Source organism: Accipiter gentilis, chromosome 10 (genome assembly GCF_929443795.1).
Source record: "Accipiter gentilis chromosome 10, bAccGen1.1, whole genome shotgun sequence".
Taxonomy (NCBI): domain Eukaryota; kingdom Metazoa; phylum Chordata; class Aves; order Accipitriformes; family Accipitridae; genus Astur; species Astur gentilis.
The window spans coordinates 29,452,270-29,463,482 of NC_064889.1; the positions used below are offsets into that span (position 1 = coordinate 29,452,270).

Genomic DNA, 11,213 nt, shown 5'->3' on the forward strand with positions numbered 1-11,213 from the left:
GACAGGCTGAAGAAATGGGCTGAGAGACCTCATGAAGTTCAGCAAGGGGAAAGGCCAAGTCCTGCCTCTGGGGAGGAACAGCCCCAGGCACCAGGACATGCTGGGGCCACCCAGCTGGAAAGCAGCTTAAAATTTAATTTGTATTAAAGAAAAAATAAAGGTAGTGGTTTCTGTTTCTTTGTTTTTGTACATAAAATGCCTAAATGTGCTTGACTTCCATTAACACTCAGGACCTAAGTTGGCTTGAGCTGGGAAAGCAAAAACCTGTCTAATTGTCCAACTTTGAGTATCTGGGTGGTGTACCAGAAACATCTCCATTATTTTCTTGCATTAGAGGCTTGAGGTGGGACATTCCTCCCCATGGTCATGTCAGGGGTCCTTCCAGCAGTAGTTTTGGTTTGAGATAAAAGTGTGTGAAACTCTCCATACAGTAGGGTGATGATTAGTTTTGGTTTGTTTATTTCAATGTCATCTTCAACTTCCAAACCCCGTGATTAAGCCAGACCTTGCTAGCAGTGAAAAATAACAATAGTTGTCCCCCGAAGAATGATAATGAACAGGTGTAATAAAAACTAAGTGTCCATGTAAAACTATGAGGAAGCCAGAAACTAATGAATATGTGGGAGCTGGACTGCTGTAGTTCAGATTTAGTGCCAAAAGGCCGTGCAGGCTGGGGATGAGTGAGGATGGGAGGTTGGCAATTGGCCTTACTGCAGCACATCTGTGCTATGGTACAGGGATTATAGTTGTCTGAGGTGGCTTTGCCTGACGTTAGTTTTCAGACATGAAGCAGCAAGGATTTCACACTTAGCCACGGGATGGCACTTTCTCACAAGAAATCAGGCGTAAGCCCAGCGCAGCTGCAGCCAGAGACCCTTTGGCACACACCCCCTGGAAAAAAGCATCTAACAGAGGAAGCCTGATGGAGAAACATCATGGAAAGGCTGATGCCTTTTTAGTCATGCTGAAGTGAGGAGGATTACAGTGTTGTCTTCCTATTTGGAACCGATAAATCAGCATCTTGCTGCAGATGTGGGTGCTCAGGCACTTGCAAAATGCTACAGCCAACAGAGGTGGTGTGAAATCACCTACAAAGGCAGAGCTGGACCAAGTCCTTCTGTGATCAGCTTTAGCTCAGCACGCAGGATGCAAAGCTGGGAGCTTGGTGTCAGAGATGCATTGGAAGGGAATTAACGTGTGGGAAGATGTCATATACAGCATGTGAAGTCACTTATGAAGGTAAGTAAGAGGAGGTTGTTTTACTATCTTAACAATTCACTTCTGAATTAAATTGACTCTTTTGTGCACCTGGCCTTTGTATGCAGAGGTGACAACCCGGGGGGGCTATGGGCAGCACTGCTGTTGTGCAGGACACCATGCACCTGCAAGCAGAGACAAAGCCAGGCAGAGTAGTGGCAAGATAGTTTCGATAAGAGTTTTGCTGTAGCTAGGTGCCATTAGTGTTGTACTTGTCATCCACAAAGTGTAGATAATATCATCCTGATATGATGATACTGTATTGATGCCACAGCAATTTTGTCTATATAGCTCGACAGGCATTTCTGAACAAAATGTGCTTTTACATGTGTGTTCGTTATAGCTGGAAGTGTTTGTATTTCAGCAGAGGAATGGTGCCTGATACTTCACACAGTGAACAGAAAAGGAGCGAAAGCATTAAAAAGAGGCACCACCAGAGATATAAAAAGTAAATTAAGTTTTTATATAGTATTGTATTTATTAGTAATAGCTTTGGATTGCCTGTGAAATGGCATGCTGACTTAAGCGAGCATTGCAAGTGTACTTGTTAACCGGGTAAACAAAATGGATTTTTTGATATTGTCTTTAAATTGATGTGAAAACAAAACTGTATGCAGGCAGTATTGAAGCAAAAGGACGTTTTACTTGTTTGTGGCTGGATCACACACCATGAGATTAGATCATGTATATCAGATTTAAGATAGTGGTAATTCTAATAACTCTACACCTGCACTTTCTAAATTAAAAAATAATAATAAAAAAATTAAAGATGTGTGAGAGACCATTGAACAGCCAAGTCTTTACATGATGAACATTAAGTCTGCTGACTTGCTGCATAATATGCTTATTTCTGTTGTGCTTCTCTGCTGTGGTTTTTCAGGTGTTATATAGAAATAAAGTGTTAATTTTAATTCAGTACAGTACTTTTGAGAAAGTCAGGAGAGGGAGGCCTGTGTCACTTATGGCACTAGCAGATACCAGAGCTCTTTTTAAGTGAGTGGGGATATCAACCCTGGAGCATGGGTGAATCTGAGCCCTGGGGTTACAGTCTGAATGTCTGGGGATATTCCCTGTAGCTGCAGCTCCACACCTTGATCTTCCTCCTGGATGGCTCTAACTGTTGGGTGTAGGGCCCCAGCTGCATTTTGGGGCAGCATACACAAGAGCCTGACGCTTCGCTGCCCTGCCAGCAGGTACCTGGGCGGTGGGTGGAAATGGCCAGAGGGCCAAAGGCAGCTTTGTCCAACACCAATGCCTGAACAAGGTGAAAGCAGCAGAGACCTGCTCCCCAGCTCGGAGTGTGTCCTGTCCCCGCTATTGACCAGCACCTTGGGGTCATCTGGGAGGAAATGCTGTGTGTGAAAATGCTGTATTGATCACAAAATAATAAAGCATGAAGTACAATTAATATTTTTTTTTGCTTTGTCCTCAAATGTTTGGCCATATGCTTTTAAAAAAAGGACAAAAAACTCCCAACAGGTGGCTGTTTCCTTCAGAAGTTTTTCAGTAGAATTTTTGGATGTCTTTTTTTTGGTTTGCTTTACTTTTTGAAAGTTTAACATAAAGGTTAGGCAGTGGTGCTGTGTATCTTCAGGGGTCCCAATAAATTTGTATTTCTCCAACAACAACAATTTTAACTGTGTTGCAGCAACAGTGATGGTAATTTCTGCAACATCTCTTACGCTGCAGCACCACCAGGTTTTAGATTTTTGCAGATAAACCACAGGGAAGACTGTCCAACAAGAATACTTCATTGGTACAAGCACTTCATATGCCTCCACATTATTGCTTTAGAAGATGATATTTTTAATTAAGAACTCAGGACTATTGGTAGTGATGTGTGCTAGCGCTAAAGGAGAGCTCACAAGGGGCCTCATTGCTTGCTCTCCCCTCTCCCACCAGCGTGTGGGAGACGTGAAGCAGATGAGGTACCAGGACAGCTCAAAGCACTCCTGGGTCAGCCCAATGAGAGACTTTTTTGTCCTTAAAAAGCTCTGGATTTCTACATCTTTGCTTTGATGTATGACTTGCTATAGTCTTACAGGTCTGAAATCTCTTTTAAGGCATATGAATATACCAGTGGATGAGCTAGTCCCCAAAATAACTAAATCCGAACTAAACATGTAGTCCTTCAAGAATACAGCAGCTGCCAGATCCACCTGGTAAGCAGTTATGGCTGGAACTGGCTATGGTAAGAGTGACCCAGACAGGGAGAGACCCTTTTTGCTTCAAATAGGATCAAGCAGTGATCCTTCAAACAGGTGGCAAGTGATAAAACAATGTTGTGCCTCCTTGCAAGGCAAACTGTTCCTCTGCACTTGCCAAAATAGATGGAAGAACAACTGGAAGGAATAACTGTATAGCTAACTTTGTTGTCTTCCTTTATAAATGAAGCGGAAATTTACTCACTTCTTCCCTAACGAATGTTTTGTGACTTAATTATTCACATACAAAAAATGTTGGGCAGCGTGTTTCAGATGAGCTGTTTGCAGATGGTTTCCTTGGAGTGCGAGCGAGCTTGCAGCTACTGATGGATCCTTGGGTTTTGTCCCTCATGTATGCTTGCACCGATGGCTGTAATGAGCAGTTTTAAAATCAGGGCACTGCCAACCTGCGCTTTTTTCCCCTGAAAGCTCTGTGCCTGCCTGTAGACTTTGTAAAAATCAAAGCTTAAAGTTTCCCCTTTCTTTTCAGTGCAGCTGCTCAGCCTTTTATGTTCTAAAAATACTGATCTGAGGGTGTTACTCTATTTTGAGCTTTTTCTGTCACATTTTCTAGACATCCAGTTGGGGTTTTTTGGTGGTGCATTTTGGTTTTGTTCTTTTTACCTCTGCCAGGAGCAGATTTCTACTGAGCTACCCAGGAAGCGGCGCAGCGAAGCGAGAGCTGGGTGCTGCGCGCAGGCAGCGTGTCTTAGTCGACAGGAACGCTCCCCAGCCCCACGCAAGGGAAGGGGGTGGCTAAAAACCCAAAACGCGGCCTCGGCACGGTTGCACCCTCCTCCAGGCGTTCTTCGGGTACGCCGGCGATGAGGAAAGGCGAGGCTTCAGCGAAGCCGCTTGTCCCCTTAGAGCTCTCCCTCCCACTACCTCCGCTTGACACCGGCTCCAGGTATTACGTGTCGGCGGCTCACGAGGGAGCACCCCAGGGCTCCCGGCCGGCTCCCCAGCGCTGCGGGAGCCTCCTCCCCGGGGACCAGGCCCGGCCCCTCAGCGCCCCGACCCCCGAGTACGTGAGGGCCGGGGCCGGGGCCGGCCCCTCAGCGGCCGCCAACAACGGCCCCAACGGCCGCCTCGCCTGGCGCCGCCCCCCGTGACGTCACCGGCAGGGGAGGAGGGCGGGGGGCGGGGAGGAAGAGCGCGGCCACGTCTGCCGCGCCGTCCCGCCGGGCGCGCACGCGCGGAGGGGAGGAGGGGCGGTGCGTGCCGGGATTGGCCCGCGGCGCTGACGTTGCGCGGCAGGCGGAAGTGAGGGGACTCCGACCATGGTAGGGCAGGTGAGGCGGACCCCGCCGGGGCGGGGTCAGGGGTCAGCGCCGGGAGCGGGGCCGGGGCCGGGCCGGCTGCGGCTGCGGCTGCGGCAGCGCCCGGGTACCGGGGCGGGGGGGGAGGCAGGCAGGCAGGCAGGCAGGCAGGCGCCGTCCGCTGTCGTAGGCCTGCGGCCCCCGGCGGTTGTCCCGCCGTCCGGACGGTTCGTCGTTGTACTGTGCCGGCGGAGAGCCCCGGGCAGGGCCGGTGTCCGGGAGAGAGCGCTCGGCCGGTCCGGGGCGGGTGGTGCCGCGTTTCTGCGGGGCCTGCGGGAGAGGTGCAGGCTGTCTGTGAAAACAGCCGGTTCTCCTTCCGTCACCGGTGTATTCGCTGAGAGGCGGGAGGACGCGGGCCTGCTGCCTGACGTAGGAATAGCTCTGGTACAAGGGGCGGGGGTCTCCGAAAGGGGTTAAGAGTAAAAGGCCCGAGACGAGGCTGTGAAGTTAAGTGCCTGGGTGCGGAAAAGAGCCTTGGACTCGCACTTACGTACTCTTCGCAAAGCACAGATCGAAACGTTTAATGCTGCTTTTTTTTGGTTTGGATGTGGTTAAGTTTGCACGTTCTTCCCAAATTCATCTTGATCTTAAGGTGACACCGTAATACTTCTGGGTAATCAAAACTGTCTCTGCTTGAAGTTGCAAACAGATTCTTTTTCCTCATGTGACTCTGCATCTGTTCCCGCTTTAGGACAGCAGTGATGACATTGAAGATGTGTCTCTCTTTGATGCAGATGATGATGTATCCAGGAGATCAAAAAAGTCAAAAATAAGGTCGGTGGCCACAGAGAGAGTTTCTAGGTCGGTTCTAGGCAGAAGCGCACGGAAGGAAGGACTGCCATGTTACATCAAAATATGTAATGGCAAATACCTTCTTTATTTATTTGGAAGTAATGGAGAGTAATTTCTGGATAACTGAGACCACCAGTTCCAGAGGCTCAACTGGAATTTGTAGATCTGTGCCTTCATGCTTCTGGGTGCCCTAACATGTATGTGCTTGTGTCCCTGTGTGTAAGGAATCTACACTGATACAATGACTCTGTGTAACGGGAGGTTCTCACCCTGTTGAGTGCTGGTTCTGGGCTAGTCTGCTATCTCTTCCCCAGCCTTTGTTCTCAAGTATGTTTGGTGCTGCACTGCTGTCTGTCACGTCCTGGTGTAGGCGGTCCAGCCACGTCCGTCCTCGTTCTGCCCAAACTCCTGCCACAGAGCAGTGTCCATGCACAGGTGCTGTGGTGACCTCAGCTCTGTACTACGCGTTTCTGACAGGGAAACTGCAGAAATCAGAAAGGACAAGTCCGCCATATTGAGAAGTCTGATCTTTCCTTCAGAGGTATTTCCTCTGTCAGAACCTTTTTAAATTTAACCCATAAAAATTGCCTTACGTTGAACACTAGGTAAAACTCCCTGTCCCCTTCCACCCTAAATTCTGTCTACACGTGGGATATCAGTGCATGTAGAATGTGTCTTCCTTATGATGAGCTTCTAGTCAGTTTTATTTCCCGTATTTTCAGAAGTTGTTGCACACTGGGTTCATGTTACGATGCTGATCCTTATCCTGTGAGTTGATGGGAGATCACTTGGCAGTGTAATTTCGCTGAAATTGCTTCAGTCTTGTCTGAAAGAGCTGTGACTGTGCTGTACTTCATTCCAGGCATCCAGTGGCATCATTTTTCCACTTATTCTTCCGAGTCAGTGCGATAGTTGTCTATCTGCTCTGTGAGCTCTTAACTAGCAGCTTTATTGCCTGCATGGTGACAATTATCCTCCTCTTGTCCTGTGACTTTTGGGCTGTAAAGGTAAGTTCCTTTTACGCTTTTTGTTATCTTTGTCTTACTGTATAAGAATAATTGAAGAGAGTGCTATTCACATCACAAAAAAAAGTAACTTGTTTGTACCTTTCCCACAAAATGATACCCAAAATACCCTCAAGTACTGTGATGTATTGCAAAGCGTTACGAAGTAATAACTTTTAATTCTCTGTATACCTGGTGTCTTTTTGAAAATCAAATGGAGAACATATATTAGGTTTTCTTTTAAGGTAGCAGAGGCTTCATTATCAAATCACCAGAAATATGCCTCACAGTAATTTGGTATTGTACTGGACATTTTAGAAAACAGATTGTTGTGGACATAAGAGCCACGTAATCTTGTTTTCCCAAACGTGAGGCAGGTGAGCAGCATTGAAAATAGCAACTCAAACAGCTGAACTTTGGCAAATGGTTTCTTTTAGCAGCGATATAAAGCTCATTGCTTTTCTTCTATTTCAGAATGTCACAGGGCGACTGATGGTTGGCCTTCGCTGGTGGAACCAGGTGGATGATGATGGTAGAAGTCACTGGGTATTTGAAGCCAGGAAGGTAAATTCCTTTTTTTTTTTTTTCTTTTAGTTGTTTCTGTTTTATGAAACCCCTATTAATTCGTGGTTATGCTTGTGATGGTAGTCTGCACAGCATAGATATTTACTTCCAGCCAGAGATCTGTGAGCAAGTGCTTGTTTCACGTAGGCTGCTGAGTGAGCTTTGTGATTGTTGAATTATTTAAAAATTCTCATGATGTATTCATCTGGCTTTGTGTAAGTAACGTAAAAGTTCCACACAGAATGCAGTAAAGGTTCCCATGCTAGTAACCTATAGGTTTTCTGGTGTGAACTTGCAACAGCTGACAGAGCTTTTACCTCCTATAGAAAACTACTGGAAGTAGGAAGAAACATGTATAGCATTTGTCATGGCTATTACTGTGCCTTTGAGTTCTTGATGACTACTGCTAAGTCTGTAGTATCTCTAGTATCGAATCTGTCAGGCACCTCACAACACTTCTGGTATTTACCCTTTTGATCCCTATCTTTTATCTCTGTATGGAGGTAGTGACACTTCTGGCATGCAGATCTGGAGTGAGATAAAGATCATTTTGTGCTGTCACGTGTCTGCAGTGGTGTAGGGACTTGAACCTAAACCTTTCTCCAGCTGATTTTGTGCCTTAACTACAGGCACATTCTTTCTCAAAACAATGCTAGTTTAGAAAAGGTAGAATGTATTGGTGGAGGAGGGGGAAAGGTAGCCGAGCTGCTGGTGATGCTGTAAATTTACCCCAGTCCAGATTTTTTAAATGTTACAGGAAGGAAGAAGTGAGTGCTTGCTTGGGATCTTATGCTCTGTAAAGACTTTATGAAATCAGTAATGTGGTATGAATCAGACCTCTGTGTATGTAAAGAAAAAATTACCCTACTTTGATGTCTAAAAGTATCATTATTTAGTTCTGCCAGTGGTAGGATTAGTGAAATTCTGATTGTGCAGTGATTTGGAGGTAGAAAACATTACCAGTTTGGCTGTTTCTAAGCATTGTAACTGAACCATGCAGTAAATGTCGTATTTCCCAAATGTAACCTTTAATCCCCAAGCATTCCAAAGCGATTCAATGCTGGTACTTCCACTGTTTCTGATAGAAAACTGATAAAAGGGTCCCTTAAATGGAAACATCTGCTACTGCAGAAAGATCTTTAGGTGATGTAGAAATTGATCTTGAAAGCACCCAGTACTGTTGTGTGGAGGTGAAAAATGGGGAGCTTGTAGATTCTGGACTGTTTTTAATGACAATGTGACATATACAGTGGATCAGCCTGTTAATCTTGATTTCCTTTCTGTTTCTAGGTGTCGGCGCAAGGGAGTAAAACCTCATCAGAAGCAGAGTCCCGAATTTTCTGGTTAGGTCTAATTACGTGTCCTATGATCTGGGTGATATTTGCTTTCAGTGCTCTCTTTTCTTTCAAAGTGAAATGGCTGGTGAGTGGATTCCCTCAACTCAGTAATAGATCCTGTATGTTACAGGCAAGGCAGTGTAAATCAATGACTGTATTTTCCTGTGTCTTAGGCGGTGGTTGTGATGGGAGTGGTGCTTCAGGGAGCCAACCTTTATGGTTATATCAGGTGTAAAGTTGGCAGTAGAAAGAACTTGACAAGCATGGCAACCAACTATCTTGGGAAGCAGTTCTTGCGGCAGGTAAGTTTTCCAGGGTTTTGGAAACCCTCCAGTCATATTTGTTTCTATCCATCAGCTTCCTTACTGCCTGGGCCATGAAAAGAAAGATTGAAAAAGTTGTTATTTGTAGTTCTGCAGAGGGAACCTTCACACCTTGCTGCCTTGTGAATTTGAGCCCCTTTAGTAAAGTCACAGAGTAACTTGCTAATTATTGGCATCAAGTTCCATTTGCATGTCATGAACTCATGTTATTTGCTGGTGCCATGGACAGGTGCCATAGAATATGGCTGGTATATTGGAAATAAGGAACGCAGTGAATGTGGTGACAGAATGAAATATTTTTTGATAAACTATGGCTCTTGGATAACGTGTTGCTAAATTACTCCTTTCATTGCACTGCTTCCTCTTCGGGTTGTGCTAGCCACACAACTATGCACCTGGAGGGATGTCGCATTGGTCCTTGTGCTTCAGTGCACAGCTGCAGTGTGTGTAGCTCTTAGCCGAAAGGGCTGCCATTGCCTTTTATGTTCTTTTTCACTTCCAGCCAGCTCTTTTCGGGAGGTCCTTTTCTGCCCCAGCCTTGAGTTTTCTTCCTTCCATAGGTCCCTGCAGCAGTAGGCACAACTGTCCCCTGTTCCACTTCTAGGCTGTCATTTAACTTCTGCTTTTACTGAGTTTCCTCAGTGTGCTGTATTATGTGGACAACTCCGAGGAGAAGTGGTTTGCCTGCCACAGGTTCACAAATGTTTGCTGGAATTACTCTCACTAGTGTAATCAGAAGTTCAAACACTGATAAACCTTTCTTGGCAGTCTGTGCTGGGATTGTGCTCTTCTGTAGCTGGATTTGCTTCTGAATGCTTTTAACACTGCAGTAGTTAACCAGAGGCCCAGACCATTCTCAGTCTCTGGCAGAATTAGTGCCTTCCCCCAGAATCATGGCAGTGAGTCACATAGTTCTCCTGTACTCCTTTTCTTCTTTTTTGCCTTCTGCAGACTGTGGCTAAAGAGGACCAAACAGCATCCTGAGAGTGGTAGAAGCCTCAAGCCAGACTGGATTCACAGTAGTGGACAACAGAGAATGTTGCTCTGACCATGAGATTTGGGAGCTGCATACATGAGGTGTGAATTAAAAGAAGTAAATAAATTGTGCAAGACTTCAGGTTAACACTCCTAGCAACTTATATTTGATTTTTCCACTAGCAGTTTGTGTTTCAGTCCTTTAGTTTGATTAATTAAAATTAATTTGCCTACACTTTAAATTAAAAAATATCCTAGGTGGCTCTCATACAGGTTTAGAACTACTGGATGAACTAAGAGAAAATTGCTGGACAACCTTCTTCAGAAAAGCCATGCACAAGCCAAGCCTTCCGTTATCCAAGAACCCCCCCAACTCCTCCAGCAGTTGGTGCCTCAAATAATTTCAGTTGTGGCCGTTGCTGTGTTTTGTTCTTGGAGGTCATTGGAGGTCATTGCTGCTTCTGTTACGAAGTTTAGGTAGTACTCTTTTGGCTCCGCATCTCTCATTCTGTGATTTGAATGGTGCTGAGGTGGTTGCAGTGAAAGGCATCTAAAGGAAATGTTGGTGTTGGCTTGGTAAGAAGATCATTGAAGTCTCGTGAAAACTGCAGAAAGTGACTTCTGAGCAGCTCTGGTCTTTTATTTATCTGAAGCATTCTTGGAGGTCTCAGTAACATCTTAAGCCCCTGGATTTATGGGAAGTCCCGCTTCTACCTGTAGGCCTGCGTCTGTATGGAGAGTATAGCAAGGGTAAAACCAGGTTACGAGGAAGGTTGCACAGACAATTTCGGAGACCGAGCGAATCTGAGAGCAGTCATCGTCTGACTAATGCTGTTAAAGTGATGCCATCTGGCGTCGTGTCGGCGCTGCGCAGTAGTGTGCGTTTGGTGCCGTGGTTCTTTTTCTCTGGCCAGGAGGGTGTAGGGTGATGTGATCTCCAGTTTCCTCACTAGCCCTTCGGCACAGAGTTGCAGGAAATGGGACCGACAGGGTTTTACATTTCTTGAATCCATGCAGTATGCTGTCCTCAAGCCGTGCTCCCCAAGGAGTCTGTGGCTGGAAAAAAAGCATTTTGTAGGATGGTGAAATGTTGGCTTGGCAGTCTTCACTTAGATGGCAGAAAGTGGTGTGTTTTGTGTGAAAAGCTGTATGAAAGGGATCAGTTCCTTCTTGTCATGTAATTCTGTTCAAGGCAGATTGTGCTGTTGCAGCGGTGGATATTGTAAACTTTGGATGAGATATTTTAAATTAAGAATGTGGTTTCTTTTTGAATAATGGATATTGTTAATTGTGGGATTGCGTTAACATGATTTCTCTCCCTGTACGGTAGCAATACTTGGGAGCTGTACATTTGTTTAACTCTTTGGATTGATACCTTCCTTTTGTAAATATGTATTTATAAAATCTTGAAATTAAAATAATGCTTTGTTTAACCAGA

General features: G+C 45.5%; 1 protein-coding gene across 4 annotated transcripts; it reads left to right on the forward strand.

Moving 5' to 3' along the window:
* The first annotated feature begins 4,643 nt into the window (after positions 1-4,643).
* On the forward strand, positions 4,644-11,213 carry TVP23C (trans-golgi network vesicle protein 23 homolog C). Of its 4 annotated transcripts, none has more exons than XM_049812726.1 (7): positions 4,644-4,744; positions 5,472-5,554; positions 6,435-6,579; positions 7,051-7,140; positions 8,431-8,562; positions 8,651-8,779; positions 9,752-11,213. In XM_049812726.1, exons 1-7 carry the CDS (start codon positions 4,742-4,744, stop codon positions 9,782-9,784), a joined length of 615 nt encoding a protein of 204 aa, XP_049668683.1. In that variant the 5' UTR covers positions 4,644-4,741; the 3' UTR covers positions 9,785-11,213. The 4 variants fall into 4 exon arrangements, with proteins under 4 accessions (XP_049668683.1, XP_049668682.1, XP_049668681.1 ...); XM_049812725.1 differs by having other exon boundaries at positions 4,667-4,753; XM_049812724.1 differs by lacking the exon at positions 4,644-4,744 and adding an exon at positions 4,862-5,372.